This window comes from Lepidochelys kempii, chromosome 6 (assembly GCF_965140265.1).
Source record: "Lepidochelys kempii isolate rLepKem1 chromosome 6, rLepKem1.hap2, whole genome shotgun sequence".
NCBI classification, from domain to species: domain Eukaryota; kingdom Metazoa; phylum Chordata; order Testudines; family Cheloniidae; genus Lepidochelys; species Lepidochelys kempii.
In genome coordinates, this window is record NC_133261.1 from 570,603 (window position 1) to 591,969 (window position 21,367).

The 21,367-nt window shown below is 67.3% G+C and overlaps 2 protein-coding genes across 2 annotated transcripts; both read left to right on the top strand.

Annotated features, from left to right (window-relative positions):
• The first annotated feature begins 585 nt into the window (after window positions 1–585).
• MAPK3 (mitogen-activated protein kinase 3) lies at window positions 586–6,705 on the top strand. The gene is made up of 9 exons (XM_073346419.1): window positions 586–812; window positions 1,812–1,994; window positions 2,958–3,147; window positions 3,386–3,502; window positions 4,045–4,159; window positions 4,449–4,580; window positions 4,711–4,820; window positions 5,018–5,143; window positions 5,421–6,705. The coding sequence occupies exons 1-8, from the start codon at window positions 658–660 to the stop codon at window positions 5,135–5,137; spliced, it is 1,122 nt and encodes a 373-aa protein (XP_073202520.1). The 5' UTR covers window positions 586–657; the 3' UTR covers window positions 5,138–5,143; window positions 5,421–6,705.
• A 594-nt stretch (window positions 6,706–7,299) lies between these two features.
• Window positions 7,300–21,239, top strand: GDPD3 (glycerophosphodiester phosphodiesterase domain containing 3). The gene is given in 11 exon segments (XM_073346420.1): window positions 7,300–7,509; window positions 8,854–8,897; window positions 9,381–9,516; window positions 11,516–11,561; window positions 18,386–18,504; window positions 18,723–18,812; window positions 19,475–19,514; window positions 19,517–19,607; window positions 20,106–20,165; window positions 20,396–20,447; window positions 20,967–21,239. Coding segments are annotated over 11 exon segments (963 nt in total). The 5' UTR covers window positions 7,300–7,371; the 3' UTR covers window positions 21,114–21,239.
• Window positions 21,240–21,367: the final 128 nt, after the last annotated feature.

Sequence of the window (21,367 nt, forward strand, 5' to 3'; positions counted from 1 at the left end):
CATGGGGAGGTGGGGCAGGGGGCGGGGTCTGATGGGAGGGGCGGGGTCTGCATGGGGAGGGGCGGCGGGGGCGGGGTCCGATGGGAGGGGCGGGGTCTGCATGGGGAGGTGCGGTAGGGGGCGGGGTCTGATGGGAGGGGCGGGGTCTGCATGGGGAGGTGCGGTAGGGGGCGGGGTCTGATGGGAGGGGCGGGGTCTGCATGGGGAGGTGGGGCAGGGGGCGGGGTCTGATGGGAGGGACGGGCAGGGGCCGGGAGCCCAGTAACACAATGGGCGTGGCCAGAGTTGTGCGGCTCGAGCATGGGGCGGGGCCTAGCGCAGCAGAGGTCGAGGCGGGGCCAACTTGAGTAACGGGCGTGGCGCGAGTGGGAAAAGCGACTGGGCGGGGCCTATATGAAGGGCGGGGCCTGAGTCTGGAAAGGAGAATGACAGGGTGCGGCACTTCCGCATTTCAGTGACGTCAGGCGCAATCGTCCAATCCGGACGCGAAGCGGATTGTTGCGCGGTGACGTTGGGCACGTCGAGTGGCACGTGGGCCATGGGGCAGGTCCCGCGCATGCGCACAATCAGACATCGATCCCCCTGCGCAGGCGCGGTGCCGTCGGGCGGGGCGGTTCCGGGTGCGGCTGCGGCAGCGGGGATCGGATCGCAGCGGCCATGGCGGCGGCGACAGCGGCGGCCCCGGGGGGGCCCGGCCCGGTGCCGGGGGCGCCCAAGCTGGGGGTGGAGTCGGTGAAGGGGCAAGTGTTCGACGTGGGGCCGCGATACACGGACCTGCAGTACATCGGGGAGGGGGCGTACGGCATGGTCTGGTGAGCGCCGGCGGCCGCGGCCCGATCCCTCCCGGCCACCGTACCCGGCCCCAGTCCTCCGGCCCGGCCACCGTACCCGGCCCATTCCCCCGGCCCGGCCACCGTACCCGGCCCGACCTCCCTCCCTCGCCCCTGCCGGCCACCGTACCCGGCCCCATTCCCCCGTCCTGGCCACCGTACCCGGCCCGATCTCCTTCCCCCGCCCCTCCCGGCCCCCGTACCCGGCCCCAGTCCCCCGGCCCGGCCACCGTACCCGGCCCGATCTCCCTCCCCCGCCCCTCCCGGCCCCAGTCCCCCGGCCCGGCCACCGTACCCGGCCCGATCTCCCTCCCCCGCCCCTCCCGGCCCCCGTACCCGGCCCCATTCCCCCGTCCTGGCCACCGTACCCGGCCCGATCTCCTTCCCCCGCCCCTCCCGGCCACCGTACCCGGCCCCAGTCCCCCGGCCCGGCCACCGTACCCGGCCCATTCCCCCGGCCCGGCCACCGTACCCGGCCCGACCTCCCTCCCTCGCCCCTGCCGGCCACCGTACCCGGCCCCATTCCCCCGTCCTGGCCCCCGTACCCGGCCCCAGTCCCCCGGCCCGGCCACCGTACCCGGCCCGATCTCCCTCCCCCGCCCCTCCCGGCCCCCGTACCCGGCCCCATTCCCCCGTCCTGGCCACCGTACCCGGCCCCATTCCCCCGGCCCGGCCACCGTACCCGGCCCGATCTCCCTCCCCCCGCCCCTCCCGGCCACCGTACCCGACCCCATTCCCCCGGCCCGGCCACCGGCCGTTTTACTCGCCCCGCCCTTCTCCGAGCCTCCTGCTCGCAGCGCTGCCGCCCCCGGGGTACAATCCTGTCCCGGCTCCGGGAGGCGCTCGGGGGGAGGGGCTGCCAGCCGGACTCCTGGGTTCCGGTGCCCCGTGGTGCCGAGGGGGGCTCTGCCGCGGGAAGCCGAGGGCCGGGCCGGCCCCCCGTGCCCCCTCCGTGCCCCATGGCCTCCCCTCTCTGCCCAGCTCGGCCTACGACCACGCGAGCAAGATCCGGGCGGCCATCAAGAAGATCAGCCCCTTCGAGCACCAGACCTACTGTCAGCGCACCCTGCGCGAGATCAAAATCCTGCTCCGCTTCCGGCACGAGAACATCATCGGGATCAACGACATCCTGCGGGCCGCGGCCATCGACCACATGCGCGACGTGTATCCTCTGCCGAGCCCGCGCCCGGCCCTGCCCCGGGGGAGTCCCGCGCCCGCACCAGGCCAGGGGCCCCGGGATCCCGGCCCTGCCCCGGGGGAGTCCCGCGCCCGCACCAGGCCAGGGGCCCCGGGATCCCGGCCCTGCCCCGGGGGAGTCCCGCGCCCGCACCGGGCCAGGGGCCCCGGGATCCCGGCCCTGCCCCAGGGGAGTCCCGCGCCCGCACCGGGCCAGGGGCCCCGGGATCCCGGCCCTGCCCCAGGGGAGTCCCGCACCGGGCCAGGGGCCCCGGGATCCCGGCCCTGCCCCAGGGGAGTCCCGCACCGGGCCAGGGGCCCCGGGATCCCAGCCCTGCCCCAGGGGAGTCCCGCACCGGGCCAGGGGCCCCGGGATCCCGGCCCTGCCCCAGGGGAGTCCCGCACCGGGCCAGGGGCCCCGGGATCCCGGCCCTGCCCCAGGGGAGTCCCGCACCGGGCCAGGGGCCCCGGGATCCCGGCCCTGCCCCAGGGGAGTCCCGCACCGGGCCAGGGGCCCCGGGATCCCGGCCCTGCCCCAGGGGAGTCCCGCGCCCGCACCGGGCCAGGGGCCCCGGGATCCCGGCCCTGCCCCGGGGGAGTCCCGCGCCCGCACCGGGCCAGGGGCCCCGGGATCCCGGCCCTGCCCCGGGGGAGTCCCGCGCCCGCACCGGGCCAGGGGCCCCGGGATCCCGGCCCTGCCCCGGGGGAGTCCCGCGCCCGCACCGGGCCAGGGGCCCCGGGATCCCGGCCCTGCCCCGGGGGAGTCCCGCGCCCGCACCGGGCCAGGGGCCCCGGGATCCTGGCCCTGCCCCGGGGGAGTCCCGTCCCTGCACTGGAGGAGGGGTCCCCGTGTGCCCAGCCCGCCACCCCAGAGGTGCCGCATCTCCTTACCAATTGTGTTATGCCCCTTGACCCCCATGCCTGCCCCCCCTCGGGGCGCCGCCCCCCCAGGTACATCGTGCAGGACCTGATGGAGACCGACCTGTACAAGCTACTGAAGACGCAGCAGCTGAGCAACGACCACATCTGCTACTTCCTGTACCAGATTCTGCGCGGCCTCAAGTACATCCACTCGGCCAACGTGCTGCACCGCGACCTCAAGCCCAGCAACCTGCTCATCAACACCACCTGCGATCTCAAGGCGAGGACACCCTCCCTGGCCAGCCCTCAGCCCAGCCCCACGTCCCCTCTTCCCTGCCCCTGGGCCCAGGGTCTGCCGCCCCAGGTTGGCCCCTCAGCCCAGCCCCCCCTGGTCTCCCCTACCCCTGGATTGTCCCAGCGTGCAAGTCTTTCCCCCCCACCCCCCACTCTATCCCCTCCCCCTTGAGCTCGGGGCGGAGGATTGGGCAGCCAGGACTAATCCTCCCTCCCCTCTCCAGATCTGTGACTTTGGTCTGGCCCGCATCGCCGACCCGGAGCATGACCACACTGGCTTCTTGACGGAGTATGTGGCTACCCGCTGGTACCGCGCCCCTGAGATCATGCTCAACTCCAAGGTGAGGGGCTGGAAGCCTGGCTCCTAGCTCTGTTTCAGGGCGTGCTGGCTCTGGAGAGTGAGAGCAGGGGGCTGGGAGCCAGGACACCTGGGCTCTGTCCCCAGCTCGGGGAGGAAGGGGGAATCTATTAGGTTGGAAGCCAGGATGCCTGGGTTCTACCCTGGCACCATGGGGGAGTGTCAGAGGAACCAGACCTAAGTTGATTTCCCTGGAATTTCCTTTTCTGGCCTCAGAGTAGCAGCCGTGTTAGTCTGTATCCGCAAAAAGAAAATGTGCCATTGTGGCACCTTAGAGACTAACCAGTTTATTAGAGCATTAGCTTTCGTGGGCTACAGATCACTTCATTGGATGAAGCTCATGAAAGCTTAGGCTCTAATAAATTTGTTAGTCTCTAAGGTGCCACAATGGCACACTTTCTTTTTTCTGGCCTGTTTCTTCAGGCAGTCAAACCTGCAGCTGCAGCAGGATTGGGTGGGTGGGGTAAGACCATGGGGGTGGCTCCCTGTCTCCGCCCCCTCTGACCCCTGTCTGTTGGTCCCCAGGGCTACACCAAATCCATCGACATCTGGTCGGTGGGCTGCATCCTGGCGGAGATGCTCTCCAACCGGCCCATCTTCCCTGGCAAGCACTATCTGGACCAGCTCAACCACATCCTGGGTGAGGGAGTGGGGCAGGGCATCTAGATGCTGATGTGTTGAGGGCCAACTGCTTATAAATGGGCAGGACATCTTGGAACTGGGGGCGGGGCTACTGGAGCACTGAGAGGGGCAACTGGATGCTGAAGTCGGGGTGGGGCCTCCATGGAGGGGGATGAATATCTGGATGATGTAGCTATGGAGCGAGGCTGTCTCCAGAAGTGGGGCCTCTTGCTGCAGGGCTGTGTGGTATCAGGGCAGGGCCTAGGCTGGCCCCGCCCCTCTCCGTCCTGACTCCTCCCCCTGTGCAGGGATCCTGGGGTCTCCCTCGCAGGACGACCTGAACTGCATCATCAACATGAAGGCGCGGAATTACCTGCAGTCGCTGCCCCAGAAGGCCAAGGTGCCCTGGCCCAAGCTGTTCCCCAAGGCTGACCCCAAAGGTGAGGATCTGGCATCCCCTCCCCCAGGCTAGCCCTGCTGTGTCGTGGGGCTCCCCCGGATCCCACCTTCCCCTGGGAGCCCCCCGGTGGCTGCCCCCTCACCCTGCCCCTCCTCTCGTCCCTTCCACAGCCCTCGACCTGCTGGACAAGATGTTGACCTTTAACCCCAACAAGCGCATCACTGTGGAGGAGTCGCTGGCTCACCCCTACCTGGAGCAGTACTACGACCCCTCAGACGAGGTGGGGGTCCGCAGACGCCTGGGTCCCCTCCCCAGAGCTCGGGGGGAACGGGCTCTGGTGGTTAGAGCAGGGAGCCTGGGAGCCAGGACTCCTAGGTTCTGTCTGTGGCGCAGGGCGGGGAGTGGGCTTTTCTCCCGAGCGCTGGGTGGGGGTTGGCCCCAGACACCGCAGCTCACTGTCCCCTCCTCTCTTTGAAGCCGGTGGCCGAAGAGCCCTTCACTTTCGACATGGAGCTTGACGACCTGCCCAAGGAGAAGCTGAAGGAGCTGATCTTCGAGGAGACGGCGCGGTTCCAGCCAGGCTACCAGGGGCCGTGAGCGCTGGTCAGTGCCTCATTCCGCCCCAGGGGGCTCGGACACGGGGCCGTTCCCCTCCAGGGGGCGCAGGGGGCCGTTCCCCTCCAGGGGGCTGGGACACGGGGCCGTTCCCCTCCAGGGGGCTGGGACACGGGGCCCCTCCCCTCCAGGGGGCACCAGCTCCCCTCCGGCCCCAGGGGGGACACGGGGCCCCTCCCCTCCAGGGGGCACCAGCTCCCATCCGGCCCCAGTGGGGATGGGCTGGCTTGGGGGTCTCACTGCCTCTCTCTTTCCCACCCCCCAGGTCCGTCACGCTCCAGCCTAGACCTGCCTCCCTCTGAGAAGGTTTCGACCTGGCCCCTGCGCCCGGAGCGCCCCTCGGACTCTGACTGGGGGGCTAGGGGGCCCTGCCCGAGGGGGCCAGCCCTGCCATTGTGCTGTATAACTGCTTCGCAATGTGGCTGTGACTCCTTAACCCCCCCAGGCTGTGCCTCTGGGGGGGCCTGGCGGGGGGACCCAGTGCCCCCCTGATTCCTGGATGTGGAGGGGGAATCTCTCCTGCTTTGTATCTAATGAGTTAACAATTGTAATTAGCCCCTGCCTGCTGCTGGGAATGTGTGTGTGGGGGGGGAGACTGGGGGGTACTCCCCTAGGAGTTCCTATTGCCCCCAGTTCCTGTCTGTGTCATGGGGGGCAGGGCTGCCCCTCCCATAGGGGGATATTTGTGCCCACCCAGCTAATATTTGTGTGTTGGGGTGGGGCTGGGAGCAGGTCCAGCCCCTTCCCCTTCCTTCCCTGCCTGCTCTAGTCTGGCAGGGAGGGGGGAGAATTTCTCCTCCTGCCTGGTCTGGGTGCAAAGTGATGAGCCAGGGCTGGTGGCTTCCCTGGGGGGAAAGAACCGCGGAGTCTGGGGGGGGTCAGCGTGGGCAGAGATTTGTATTTTCAGTCTTCCCCCACACCTGGGGGTGCCATCTCCGTTCAAAGGGCTACGGCAGCACCTGATGCCTCCTCTTGGAGCCCCCACAACTGACCTGCACATGAACCCCGGAACCTGGGCTCTGCACCCCCCACCCCCTCCAAAACCCACTAACAACACTCCCTCCCAGAGCCGGGAGAGAACCCCGGTGTCCTGGCTCCCAGCCCCCCACTCCCCTCCCAGAGCCGGGAGAGAACCCTGGTGTCCTGGCTCCCAGCCCCCCACTCCCCTCCCAGAGCCGGGAGAGAACCCCGGTGTCCTGGCTCCCAGCCCCCCACTCCAACAAAAGACTGGATCTGAAGGATCCTGTGGTTTCGTGAAGGGGCCACTGGGAGCTCAGACTCCTGGGTTCTACACCTCCCGCACCCCCATCTGTGCCTCAGTTTCCCTTTATGATTGGCTGCCAACCTGTCTGCAATGTGGGCTGATTGCTGGTCCTCCCTGCCCCACCAGCCACAGCCCCCTCATGTATGGGGGGGCCCCACTGGCAGCCTGCCCCCTAAGTGGGGGGAAGCCGGCGTGTTGTCCTGCCCTGTGGGGTGGAATTGGCTGGGCTCTGGTGACCCTGCTATGGAACTGTACAGACCCCCCCAATAAACCGTTCTGAATCCCAGCGCCTGTGTCTGGCTGGGGGGCGGCGCTGGGGAAGGGGGGGTAAGGCGGGGGCTCGCAGCAGGGGCGAGGGGAGCTGTGCTGAGGGGAAGGGGGGAGGCCAGGCCCCTCCCCCATGGCCAGGCAGATGGCTAATGAGTGAGGGGGGGGGTGTCCGCGGGGGGGGAGGGGGAGCAGCAGGTGGTGGACTTTGTCCCTGGGTGGTTGGGGGAGCCCGTTCCCGCGGGGGGGGGGACGGGGGGGGCTGTGCCCGCGGGGGGGGACGGGGGGGCGGTGTCCCGTTCGGGGGGGCAGCGGGTGGTGGACTTGGTCCCTGGGTGGTTGGGGGAGCCCGTTCCCGCGGGGGGGGGAGGGGGGGAGGGGGGGCGGGTGGTGGACTTGGTCCCTGGGTGGTTGGGGGAGCCCGTTCCCGCGGGGGGGAGACGGGGGGGCTGTGCCCGCGGGGGGGGACGGGGGGCGGTGTCCCGTTCGGGGGGGGCAGCGGGTGGTGGACTTGGTCCCTGGGTGGTTGGGGGAGCCCGTTCCCGCGGGGGGGGGCTGTGCCCACGGGGGGGGCGGTGTCCCGCGGGGGGGCGTGTCCCGCGTGGGTGGCTGCTCTCGCCCGCCCCGCCCGGACCGGCTCCTCCAGCCCGGCCGGTCCCGGTCCCGGTCCCGGTCCCGCCGAGCCATGTTCGCCCCGCTGCTGCTGGCGCTGCCGGCCCTGGGGGGCTTCGCCCTGGCCTCGCTCTGCCTCCGCCGCCGCCCCGGGCTGCTGCACCGGCCCCGCCAGCCCCCGTTCCCCTGCCGCCACGTGTCCCACCGCGGGGGGTGAGCGCCGGGGGGGAGGAGGCAGGTGTGGGGGGAGGGGCGGCAGGGGCGGCCGGAGGAGGCAGGGGGAGGGGCGGCGGGGGCAGGTGCGGGGAGCTGGCGGGGGGAGGGGCGGCAGGTGCGGCGGGGGCAGGTGCGGGGAGCTGGCGGGGGGAGGGGCGGCAGGTGCGGTGGGGGCAGGTGCGGGGAGCTGGCGGGGGGGAGGGGCGGCAGGTGCGGTGGGGGGCAGGTGCGGGGAGCTGGCGGGGGGAGGGGCGGCAGGTGCGGCGGGGAGCTGGCGGGGGGAGGGGCGGCAGGGGCGGGGAGCTGGCGGGGGGAGGGGCGGCAGGGGCGGGCGGGGAGCTGGCGGGGGGAGGGGCGGCAGGGGCGGGGAGCTGGCGGGGGGAGGGGCGGCAGGTGCGGTGGGGGCAGGTGCGGGGAGCTGGCGGGGGGAGGGGCGGCAGGGGCGGCGGGGAGCTGGCGGGGGGAGGGGCGGCAGGTGCGGTGGGGGCAGGGGCGGGGAGCTGGCGGGGGGAGGGGCGGCAGGGGCGGGGAGCTGGCGGGGGGAGGGGCGGCAGGTGCGGTGGGGGCAGGTGCGGGGAGCTGGCGGGGGGAGGGGCGGCAGGGGCGGCGGGGAGCTGGCGGGGGGGAGGGGCGGCAGGTGCGGTGGGGGCAGGGGCGGGGAGCTGGCGGGGGGAGGGGCGGCAGGTGCGGTGGGGGCAGGTGCGGGGAGCTGGCTCAGGCCCATCACCTGGCTCTATAATCTGCTCTTTTCCCCACACCTGTGGGGCGTGGTGGGGGGACGGCTTCCTTCCTTCCTTCCTTCCTTCTTCTGCTTGCCCTGAGTAGGGAGCGCTGCCCTCCCAGACACCTGGGTCTCATCCCTGGAGGTGGGGGGGGACCGAGATGGGGTTGGAAACCAGGTGTCTGGGTGCAAGACCCTCATTGCCCCCAGGGCAGGGGGAACAGGACCAGGGGGCAGGATAATCATCCCTGGGGGGGGAGCAATCGGGTTGGAGGACAGGGGGGCTGGGAGCAGTGGGACCTGGGGGGACAGGGAGCAGTGGGACCTGGGGGGAGAGGGGGGCTAGGAGCAGTGAGGCCTGGGAGGAATGTAGCTAGAGGACGGGGGACTGCTCTGGGAGCATGGGGCCTAGAAGCAGTAGGGTGTGGGGGGCAGGGGGGCTGGCCTGGGAGCAGGGGGCAGTGGGGCCTGGGAGCAGTAGGGTGTGGGGGCAGGGGGGCTGGCCTGGGAGCAGGGGGCAGTGGGGCCTGGGAGCAGTAGGGTGTGAGGGCAGGGGGGCTGGGAGCAGGGGGGGGGGTCTCTGACCCGGGCACTCATTTCTCCCCCCCATCGCCCCCAGGCTGCGGCGAGAGGATCGAGAACACCATGGAGGCTTTCACCAAGTGAGTGACACACACACCCCCGCGCCCTCCCGAGCCTCCAGGCACCACCCCTCCAAGCACATCCCAGCCCCCGTCCCTGCTGTGCCCCTCCCCCCCACGCGCCCCCTCCCCATTAGAACATGAGAGCGGTCAGGCTGGGGCAGCCCCAAGGCCCATCTAGCCCCATGTCCCGCGGCCAGGAATCATCCAGTGACCCAGCCTGCGCCCATTGTCAGCCCCTGGCAAACAGAGGCCAGGGCCACCATCCCTGCCCAGCCTGGCTCATAGCCATTGAAGGACCTACCCTCCAGGTAGTGCTTCTTTGAACCCGGTTCTAGTCTTGGCCTTCCCAACATCCTGTGGCGAGGAGTTCCCCAGGCTGTCCGGCATTGGGTGAAGAAATGCTTCCTTGTGTTTGTTTTAAACCTGCTGCCGATTAATGTCGTTGGGGTGACCCCCCCGCCCCCAGCAGCCCCTTCCCCTGCTGACCTCGTCTCCCCGCAGCGCGGTGGCCCAGGGGACCCAGCTGCTGGAGCTGGACTGTCAGCGCACGCGGGACGGGGTGGTGGTTGTGTCCCACGACCAGAACCTGCAGCGCCAGGCGGGCCGGGACCAGAACATCCGGGAGCTGGACTATGCGGTGAGACCCCTGGAACCCCCACCCCCATAGACAGCCCCTCAGGGACCCCCTGACCCTCACAGAACCCCCCGGGACCCCCACCCCCATAGACAGCCCCTCAGGGACCCCCGACCCTCACAGAACCCCCCCGGGACCCCCCACAGACAGCCCCTCAGGGACCCCCTGACCCTCACAGAACCCCCCGGGACCCCCACCCCCACAGACAGCCCCTCAGGGACCCCCGACCCTCACAGAACCCCCCCGGGACCCCCACCCCCATAGACAGCCCCTCACGGACACCCCCGACCCTCACAGAACCCCCCCGGGACCCCCACCCCCATAGACAGCCCCTCAGGGACCCCCCGACCCTCACAGAACCCCCCCGGGACCCCCACCCCCACAGACAGCCCCTCAGGGACCCCCGACCCTCACAGAACCCCCCCGGGACCCCCACCCCCATAGACAGCCCCTCACGGACCCCCCGACCCTCACAGAACCCCCCCGGGACCCCCACCCCCATAGACAGCCCCTCAGGGACCCCCCGACCCTCACAGAACCCCCCCCGGAACCCCCACCCCCATAGACAGCCCCTCAGGGACCCCCGACCCTCACAGAACCCCCCCGGGACTCCCACCCCCATAGACAGCCCCTCAGGGACCCCCCGACCCTCACAGAACCCCCCCGGGACCCCCAACCCCCACAGACAGCCCCTCAGGGACCCCCGACCCTCACAGAACCCCCCCCGGAACCCCCACCCCCACAGACAGCCCCTCAGGGACCCCCGACCCTCACAGAACCTCCCCGGGACTCCCACCCCCACAGACAGCCCCTCAGGGACCCCCCGACCCTCACAGAACCCCCCCGGGACTCCCACCCCCACAGACAGCCCCTCAGGGACCCCCCGACCCTCACAGAACCCCCCCGGGACTCCCACCCCCACAGACAGCCCCTCAGGGACCCCCCGACCCTCACAGAACCCCCCCGGGACCCCCACCCCCATAGACAGCCCCTCAGGGACCCCCCGACCCTCACAGAACCCCCCCGGGACCCCCACCCCCATAGACAGCCCCTCAGGGACCCCCGACCCTCACAGAACCCCCCCGGGACCCCCACCCCCATAGACAGCCCCTCAGGGACCCCCGACCCTCACAGAACCCCCCCGGGACCCCCACCCCATAGACAGCCCCTCAGGGACCCCCCGACCCTCACAGAACCCCCCCGGGACCCCCACCCCCACAGACAGCCCCTCAGGGACCCCCCGACCCTCACAGAACCCCCCCCGGGACCCCCACCCCCATAGACAGCCCCTCAGGGACCCCCGACCCTCACAGAACCCCCCCCGGGGACCCCCACCCCCATAGACAGCCCCTCAGGGACCCCCGACCCTCACAGAACCCCCCCCGGACCCCCACCCCCATAGACAGCCCCTCACGGACCCCCTGACCCTCACAGAACCCCCCCGGGACCCCCACCCCCATAGACAGCCCCTCAGGGACCCCCGACCCTCACAGAACCCCCCCGGGACCCCCACCCCCATAGACAGCCCCTCACGGACCCTCATGGAACCCCTCACCCCATACACAGCCCCACGGAACCCCCTGACCCCATGGAAACCCTCAACTCCCAGGATGTCTAACTACCCATAGACACCCCCAATCCATTGAACCCCCCAGCCCCAGGCCCCCAGCTGCTTGAGGCCAGGCCATGTGTGACCTGGACCTCCATGGTGACCCCCCCACAGAGTCCCTGGGAGCCCCCAACCCTAGACACCCCATGGGAAACCCCACACACTCCAAGCCCCCAAATACACCCCCTCACAGGAACCCTTCCCCAGCACCCCCAAACCCCATCCTGGGAACAGGCACCCTGGGGTGAGAGACCCCCCATCCCAACACCCTAGACCTCCCTGTCAGCCCCCAGCTGGATTACGAGCTGAGCCCCTCTGCCAAGTTAGCCCTCTCCTAGGGGCAGCAGCCTGCCAACCCCCCCAGATTGCTGACTCCCCACCTCTCTCCCCCAGGATCTGCCCCCCTACAGGGACCCCCTGGAGGTGACCTTCTCGCCTGGTAAGTGATCAATTCCCTCCAGCCCTCCGCAGGAGGTGTCAACCTGCGGGGACCCCAGGGCTGGGAGTGTGTGGGGGGGGAGAAGGGGGCTCTCCCCTGGGAGGGGTGGGGACAGGCCCACCATCATGGCGTCCCCAGGCGATGCTCGGGAACTGCTCCCCAGGAAGCTGGGCAGGACTCTGGGGCAGTCTCTTCTCGGGGAGCAGCCTGTCTGCAGGACACACAGCTCCCCCGGCTCCACCTTCCTGGGTCTGACCCCGGAGCCTCCAGCCTCCTCTGCCCCTCCGGGCGCTTCCCACAGCGAGTCCGCCCAGGCGGGGTCCTGGGGAAGCCAGAGGGTCCTGCACCCCAACTTCGCAGTCAGATGTGACTCTCAGCCAGCCAGGAAAACAGAAGGTTTATTAGACGACAGGAACATGGTCTAACACAGAGCTTGTAGGTGCAGAGACCAGGACCCCTCAGTCAGGTCCGTCTTGGGGGGCAGGGAGGCCAGAGCCCCATCTGGGCCTCCCTCGCTTTACCCAGCCAGCTCCAAACTGAAACTCCCCAGCCCCTCCTCTCTCTCTCTCTCCCCCGGGCCAGGAGGCCACCTGATCTCTTTGCTCCCCAACTGTCACGGAGTGTGGGGGAGTCCAGGCCCTGCACCCCTCTTCCTGGGATCCACTGAGACTCTCAGCCAGCCAGTAAAACAGAAGGTTTATTGGACAACAGGAACAGTCCCAAACAGAGCTTGTGGGTACAACCAGGACCCCTCAATCACGTCCTTCTGGGGGAGCAGGGAGCTTAGACCCCAGCCCTGGGGTTCCCTGTGTTCCTCCACCCAGCCCCAAACTGAAACTAAACCCACCCAGCAGGTTCCCTGCTGCAGCCTCTGTTCACATTCCCGGGCAGAGGTGTCGCCTCCCCCTCCCCCTCCTGGCTCAGGTGACAGGCTCTCAGGTCTCCCCTCCCCAGGGCACATTCCCAGGTCAACACTCCCCCCTCCCTGCTGAGTCACATCGTCACATCTCTCCCCCCTTCGAGACTGAACTGAGCGGGGTCACGCTGACCAGTGACCTGGGGAAGTTCGGGGGCCCCCTCTCCGGGACAGCGCGTCCGCTATCAGGTTGGCCCTTCCCTTCACGTGGACCACGTCCATGTCGTAATCCTGCAGGAGCAGGCTCCATCTCAGGAGCTTGGCGTTGGCTCCTTTCATCTGGTGCAGCCAGGTCAGGGGAGAGTGGTCGGTGTAGACAGTGAAGTGTCGCCCGAAGAGATAGGGCTCTAGTTTCTTGAGGGCCCACACCATGGCCAGGCACTCCTTCTCGATGGCCGCGTAGTGTTGCTCCCGGGGTAGCAACTTCTTGCTCAGGTACACGATGGGGTGTCTCTCCCCCTTTTCATCCTCCTGCATTAAGACCGCCCCCAGTCCCGTGTCTGAGGCGTCGGTGAACACCACAAAGGGCTTGTCAAAGTCTGGGTTTGCCAGAACTGGGCCACTGACCAGAGCCTCCTTCAGCGCCCGGAAAGCCACCTGGCACTGCTCGGTCCAGACCACCTTGTCTGGCTTCCCCTTCTTGCATAGCTCAGTGATGGGGGTGGCTATGGCGCTAAAGTGGGGCACAAATCTTCGGTAGTATCCTGCCATCCCAATAAAGGCTTGGACCTGCTTTTTGGTGTGGGGAGCGGGCCAGTCTCTGATCACCTCCACCTTGGCTGGTTCCGGCTTTAGGCGGCCGCTCCCCACCCGATGGCCCAGGTAAGATACTTCCGCCATCCCCACCTTGCACTTCTCCGCTTTTACAGTCAGCCCAGCCCCCTGGAGTCGGTCCAGCACTTGTCTAACCTGGGACACGTGGTCCTCCCAGGTCTGGCTAAAGACACAGATGTCATCAATATACGCCACGGCAAAACTCTCCATCCCCCTCAGGAGCTGGTCCACCAGGCGCTGGAAGGTCGCCGGCGCTCCCTTGAGGCCGAAAGGCAGGGTCAGGAACTCATAGAGCCCCAGAGGGGTGATAAAGGCCGATTTCAGTCGGGCATCTGCATCCAGCGGCACTTGCCAGTAGCCCTTTGTAAGGTCCATGGTGGTGAGGTACCGAGCTCCTCCCAGCTTGTCTAGGAGCTCGTCCGGCCTGGGCATGGGGTAGGCATCAGATACAGTGATGGCATTGAGCTTCCGATAGTCCACACAGAACCGGACCGACCCGTCCTTTTTGGGGACCAGCACCACCGGCGAGGCCCAAGGGCTGGCCAATGGCTGGATCACCCCCAAAGCCAGCATGTCCCGGACCTCTCTTTCCAGGTCCTGAGCAGTTTTCCCTGTGACTCGGAAGGGGGAGCATCTTATCGGCGGGTGTGACCCTGTCTGCACCCGGTGGACAGTCAGATTAGTGCGTCCAGGCTGGTTGGAAAACAGCTGTCGGTACGGATGCAGCACCTCCCTGACCTCAGCTTGCTGGGCAGGGGTTAGCTGATCCGAGAGGGGAATTGTTTCCAGGGGGAAACCAGCTCTGGTCCCAGGGAATAGATCTACAAAAGGGTCATCTCCCTGCTCTTCCCACTGTCCACACACGGCCAACACCACATTCCCCCTGGCATAATATGGCTTCATCATATTCACATGGTACACCCGGCGGTGGTGCGCCCGGTTTGACAGCTCCACCACATAGTTTACCTCATTGAGCTGCTGGACAACCTTGAAAGGGCCCTCCCAGGCAGCCTGTAGTTTGTTCTTTCTCACTGGGATGAGAACCATCACCTGATCCCCAGTGGCGTAGGCCCGGGCCTGTGCCGTGCGGTCATACCAGACCTTCTGCTTCCTCTGGGCTCTGGCCAGATTCTCCCTGGCCAGGCCCATGAGTTCAGCCAGTCTCTCTCGGAAGATCAGGACATACTCCACCACTGACTCTCCATCGGGAGTGGCCTTCCCCTCCCACTCGTCTCTCATCAGGTCCAGGGGGCCCCTCACCCTCCTTCCATATAACAGTTCGAAAGGCGAAAATCCGGTCGACTCCTGGGGCACCTCCCTGTACGCGAACAGCAGGTGCGGTAAGTACTTGTCCCAGTCCTGCGGGTGCTGGTTCATAAAGGTTTTCAGCATCATCTTTAGCGTCCCATTAAACCTCTCCACCAGCCCATTGGACTGGGGGTGATACGCTGAGGCCCAGTCGTGCCGGACCCCACATTTCTCCCACAAGCACCGGAGCAGGGCCGACATGAAGTTGGAGCCTTGGTCTGTCAAGACTTCCTTGGGGAACCCCACTCGGCTGAAAATGGTCAGGAGCGCATCGGCCACGGTGTCTGCTTCAATGGAAGCTAAGGGCACTGCCTCGGGGTAGCGGGTGGCAAAATCTACCACCACCAGAATGTATTTCTTCCCCGACTGGGTCGTCTTGCTGAGAGGCCCCACGATGTCCATGGCCACCTTCTGGAAAGGCTCCTCTATGATGGGCAAAGGTCTCAAAGCCGCTTTCCCCTTGTCCTGGGCCTTCCCCACCCTCTGACAGGGGTCACAGGATCGGCAATACTGCCGGACCGTGGTAAAGACCCCGGGCCAGTAAAAGTTCTGTAGCAACCTCTGCCGGGTGCACCGGATTCCCTGGTGCCCTGCGAGGGGGTGTCATGGGCCAGGGACAGGAGCCTGCGGCGATACTTCTGGGGGACCCCCAGCTGCCTCCTGACCCCACAGGACTCTACTTCCCCTGAGGGAGCCCATTCTCGGTACAGGAACCCCTTCTCCCACAGGAACCTCTCCTGGCAGCCTCTCCTCATGGTCCATCCCACCCTGAGGTCGGCCAGGTCCCTGAGCTTCCGCAAGGAGGGATCTTTCCTCAACTCGGCCTGGAACTCAGCAGCTGGGGCAGGGACGGGGCCCGGTTCCCTCTCACTGGCTGGGTCTGAGGCCTCCGCCTCTCTGAGCCTTGTTCCTGGGCACTCCCTCCCCACCAGGGTAGGGTCCTGCGCCTCCGGTGTGATACCCTCCCCGAGGTCAGGGCGCAGTGCCCCTCGCCGGCTCTGGCTACGCGTCACAACCAGGGCGGCCTGGGGCTTGCTTGGCCAGTCCTCTAGGTCTCCCCCCATCAAAACTTCAGTGGGCAAATGGTGGTGTACCCCCACATCCTTGGGGCCCTCCTTGGCCCCCCATTTCAGGTGTACCCTTGCCACGGGCACCTTAAATGGGGTCCCGCCCACCCCTGTCAGGGTCAGATAGGTGTTGGGCACCACCCGATCTGGGGCCACCACCTCGGGCCGGGCCAGCGTCACCTCCGCGCCCGTATCCCAGTATCCATTGACCTTCCTCCCATCCACCTCCAGGGGAACAAGGCACTCTCTCCGGAGGGACAGCCCCGCGCCCACCCTGTAAACTGAGCACCCTGAGTCCAGAGCCTCCAGCCCTCTGGTGGAGCTGGCCTGGGGTACTCTTCCCTCCTGAGCAGGTGGTAAACTGGTAGGCCCCCTTTCCTGGGTCGTCTGCCCCTCGTCCAGCTGGGTCCCTACCCAGTTAACCCTGGGTAGGTTGGGTCTGCTCAGTTTGTCCCTGAGCCCGGGGCACTGGGACCGTATGTGGCCTCTCTGGCCACAGTGATAGCAGCTCAGGTCACGTTGGTCCCCTCGAGCGGGTCGGAGGGGCCCGACGCCAGGCGTTCCCCTTGGGAGGGGGTTCTCCCTATTTCCCCGCTGGGAGGCCCCCTGGTGACTCTCTCTCTGCATCGGGGGGGGCCTGTTCTTTTGGGGCTCCTCCCGGCTACCCCCTGACCGACTGTTCACAAACTCGTCGGCCAGCTGCCCTGCGTGCTGGGGGTTCTCGAGCTTTTTGTCCACCAGCCACAGCCTCAGGTCGGACGGGCACTGATCATACAGTTGCTCCAGTACGATTAGGTCAAGCAGGTCCTCTTTAGCTCGGGCCCCAGCTGTCCACTTGCGGGCATACCCCTGCATCCGGTTGGCCTGGTGTAGGTAGGTGACCTCAGGCGTTTTACGCTGACTCCGGAACCTTCTCCGGTACATCTCGGGGGTCAGCCCAAACTCACGGAGCAGGGCCTGCTTGAACAGTTCATAGTCCCCTGCCTCCGGCCCTGTCATTCGGCTGTACACCTCCACGGCTTTGGGGTCCAGTAAGGGGGTGAGGAACTGGAGCCTGTCTGCAGGGTCAACCCTGTGCAGCTCACAGGCATTCTCAAAGGCCGTCAGGAAGCTATCTATGTCCTCCCCCTCCTTCCGCTGGGCCAGGAAGCACTTATCAAAGCTCCTTGCAGTCTTGGGTCCCCCCGCACTCACCGCAGCCGCAGCCGGGGCCCCACTGCTCCTCAGCCTGGCCAGCTCCAGTTCATGCTGTCTTTGTTTCTCCTTCTCCTGACGCTCCCTCTCCTTCTCCTGACGCTCCCTCTCCTTCTCCTCCTGCTCATGTTGACGTTGTTTCTCCTCATGTTGACGTTGTTTTTCATGATCCTCCAGCTCCCTCATTTTCATCTCCCTCTCCCATTCCAGCCGCCTCCGCTCCAGGGATGGGGAGCTCCGCCGGGAGGATCCCCTGCTGGGTGCCGGGGTCAGGGTGCCCTCGGTATTCGCCGGGCTTCCCCCAACCCCTCCCCCGGACATAGGTAGGAAGGGTCTCGGGATGCCCTCGGCAGCAGTCTGACCCCTCCCAGCCCGGGTCAGGCCCCAGGGCCCACGCTGCGTCCCCCGGGCAGCTTCCCTCAGGGACAGGGATCGGGTCATCCAAGCGATCCCTCTCCTCCAGCTGGGCAATCAGCTGTTCCTTGGTGGACCTCCCGATGCGCAGCCCCCTCTGCCTGCACAGCTCCACCAGGTCGCTCTTCAGGCGTTTAGCGTACATCTCCCTGCTGGCCACTCGCAGGCCGGGCAGCTTCCCACGGTTTCCAGGAAAAGCCCCTCGTGTGCCCGTCCTTCTTGAGGTCACCGACTCTTTGCCAGGGTCGAGCTGCAGACTCCTCCGCCCCTGGGACCGCTCGCTGCAATCCCCTGGGGGACCCTGTTACTGCAAAAGTCTTTCTCTCTGGTCACACATTCCCAGGGGTTAACCGCCCCCCGAAACCGTCTCTCTCTGAATCTTCAGCACGCCTGGTCCCCGTCAATTCCCCTTCGTTTTACTGCTCCCCAGTCACTTACTGCAGGAAGCGCCGTTCACGGGGTGCAGTAGATCCCACCGCTGCCACCAGTTGTCACGGAGTGTGGGGGAGTCCAGGCCCTGCACCCCTCTTCCTGGGATCCACTGAGACTCTCAGCCAGCCAGTAAAACAGAAGGTTTATTGGACAACAGGAACAGTCCCAAACAGAGCTTGTGGGTACAACCAGGACCCCTCAATCACGTCCTTCTGGGGGAGCAGGGAGCTTAGACCCCAGCCCTGGGGTTCCCTGTGTTCCTCTCCCCAGCCCCAAACTGAAACTAAACCCACCCAGCAGGTTCCCTGCTGCAGCCTCTGTTCACATTCCTGGGCAGAGGTGTTACCTCCCTCTCCCCCTCCTGGCTCAGGTGACAGGCTCTCAGGTCTCCCATCCCCAGGGCACATTCCCAGGTCAACACTCCCCCCTCCCTGCTGAGTCACATCGTCACACCAACACCTTCTGTTGCCACCTTGCAGAGGAGGGGCCCAGGCCATCGGTGGCCAGGAGACAGGGTGTCGGTCAGTCTCTGTGCCGACATCATCACACTGGCCCTCTAGGGCTCTGCCACAATCACACCCCCTGATCCCACCACCTGGATCCTTAAAAAAGGCCTAGGGGAAACTGAGGCACCCACCCAGTATTCAGAGAGAACATTAAGAACAGTCCCACTTCGTCACATCCACCCATTCAACACCTGCCTCCATCTTCCCCTCCAGGCACCGTCTCCCACGGCTCTGACCACCGCATCCCGCGCCTGGAAGACGTTTTCCAGAAATTCCCCCACATCCCCGTTAACGTGGAGATCAAAGAGGATGACGAGGAGCTGATCCGGCAGGTGAGGGACCCAGGCGTTCGGCCCCTGGCCCTGCCATTCACAGGGACTGGGCTGGGTATATGGGTATATATACCCAAGACTGTGGGTAACTCCCCAAGGCCTTGGGAGAACCACGGAGTCCTGGCTCCCAGCACCCCTGCTCTAACCCACCAGACCCTCCTCCCCTCCCCGAGCCAGGGAGCGAACCCAGGTGTCCTGATTGTCTGTCCTACCCTCAGGTGGCTGATCTCGTCCGTCGCTACCGTCGCTCCCACATCACCGTCTGGGCCTCCTTCCAGAGCAAAATCCTCAAGAAGTGCAAGGCAGCCGTACGTCTGTCCGACCCCCGTCCCCCACACCCCATCTGTCCCACCCCTGTCCCTCCGTCTGTCCCACTCCTTCTGTCCCACCTCTGTCTGTCCGAGGCCCTGTCTGTCCGACCCCCGTCCCTCCGTCTGTCCGACCCCTGTGTGACGGAGCAGGGAGTGGGGCGGATTGACCTGGGAATGTGACAGGGGAGTTTACTGGGACTGTCCGCATTGGGGATGGGATAGCGGGGGGGGGCTTAGATACCTGAGCGGGGGGGGGGGCGTAGGTGACACCTTCTGCCTGGGGAACTGGACAAAAGCTGGAGGAGGAGTCGGGGACAGACGGCTGGAGGGGGTGTCAGTTTGGAGCTGGCTGGGGACAGGGAGGGAACCCCCAGGGCTGGGGTCTGAGCTCCCTGCCCCCCGGAAGGACTTGACTGAGGGGTCCTGGGTGTACCCACAAGCTCTGTTTTGGACTGTGTTCCTGTGGTCCAATAAACCTTCCGTTTTACTGGCTGGCTGAGCGTCTCGGGGAATCCCAGGAAGAGGGGTGCAGGGCCTGGACTCCCCCACACTCCGTGACAACTGTGTCTCCCGCCAAGACACCCTCCCCCCAACTCCCCCTCTGTCCGTCCGTCCGTCCCCCCAGCTCCCCACACCCTGACCCTCTCTCCTCTCCCCAGAACCCCGACATGCCCTACGTCTTCTCCTTGCAGCGCGGCCTCTGCTGCTGCTGCTGTACTACACTGGCCTGCTGCCCTTCGTCCCGCTGCCCGAGGCCTTCCTGCAGTTCCTGCTGCCCTCCATCATCAACAGGTGCCCGCCAGGCCTGGGGCGGGGAGCCCGGACGCCTGGGTTCTCCTGGCTCTGGGAGGGGAGTGGGGGCGGGTGGGTCAGAGCAGGGGGGTTGGGAGCCCGGACGCCTGGGTTCTCCTGGCTCTGGGAGGGGAGAGGGGGCGGGTGGGTCAGAGCAGGGGGGTTGGGAGCCCGGACGCCTGGGTTCTCCTGGCTCTGGGAGGGGAGTGGGGGCGGGTGGGTCAGAGCAGGGGGGTTGGGAGCCCGGACGCCTGGGTTCTCCTGGCTCTGGGAGGGGAGAGGGGGGCGGGTGGGTCAGAGCAGGGGGGTTGGGAGCCCGGACGCCTGGGTTCTCCTGGCTCTGGGAGGGGAGTGGGGGCGGGTGGGTCAGAGCAGGGGGGTTGGGAGCCCGGATTCTCCTGGCTCTGGGAGGGGAGAGGGGAGTCCAGGGGGTTAGAAAGGAGGGTGGGTCGGAGAAGCCCGGACACCTGGGTCCAATTGACATTCTCTCTCTCTCAGGACCTATTTCCCGGTGCCTAAAGGCTGCATGGGAAACCTGCTGGCAAAAGTCACCCACACGTGAGTGGGGGGGGAGGGGACAGGAAAAGGCCACGCCCCCACCCAATCAAGAGACCCCAAATTGCAAGCCACGTCCCCACCCCTTTTACCCCTTACATAGGTGGTCTCTGGTCCCCCTTTCCTTGCCCCCCTCGCTTAAAGGGAGGGGAAAGTGGAATGTGGCATTCGCAGCACGGGGGAAACATGGTGTCGTCCTGTCCCCCCATCTCTGACTGTACCCCTCCCCCCAGGGTCACCATGAGGAAGAAACTCTTCAAACATCTGGAGGACAGAGGAATTCAGGTGAGGGCCCAGGGCTGGGCTAGCAGGGGCTGCGGGTCGGGAGTGAGGGGCACCGGCAGAGCTGTGGGGGGGGCCAGGGCTGGGCTAGCAGGGGCTGCGGGTCGGGAGTGGGGGGCAGCGGCAGGGCTGGGCTAGCAGGGGCTGCGGGTCGGGAGTGGGGGGCACCGGCAGGGCTGGGGGGGGGCCAGGGCTGGGCTAGCAGGGGCTGCGGGTCGGGAGTGGGGGGCAGCGGCAGGGCTGGGCTAGCAGGGGCTGCGGGTCGGGAGTGGGGGGCACCGGCAGGGCTGGGGGGGGGCCAGGGCTGGGCTAGCAGGGGCTGCGGGTCGGGAGTGGGGGGCAGCGGCAGAGCTGGGGGGGGCAGGGGTTGCGGGTCGGGAGTGGGGGGCGGCGGCAGGGCTGGGTGGGGGCAGGGGCTGCGGGTCGGGAGTGGGGGGCAGCGGCAGGGCTGGGGGGGGCAGGGGTTGCGGGTCGGGAGTGGGGGCAGCGGCTGGGCTCTTTCACCTCTGCTCCCTCCCCCAGGTGCTCCTGTGGGTTCTGAACGAGGAGAAGGATTTCGAGGAGGCTTTTAGCTGCGGGGTCTCGGGGGTCATGACCGACTACCCCACCCTGCTGCGCCGCTACCTGGACACCCACCCACCCCCCAGCCAGGACAAGACGGACGAGTGATGGGCTGCTGCCCCTTCCTGCGGGTGCCTGATGGAGGGTTGGGATCGGGGTCTGCCCATGGTCATTCTCATAGCTGGGGCTGTGGGGCGGGAGTGAAGGGCACTGGCAGGGCTGTGTTGGGGGGGTTGCGGGGCTGTGTTGGGGGGGGCAGCGGGGTCGGGGTGAGGGGCACCGGGCGGGGCTGTGTTGGGGGGGCCGGGGGTCGGGGGTGAGGGGCACCGGCGGGCTGTGTTGGGGGGGGCCGGGGGTCGGGG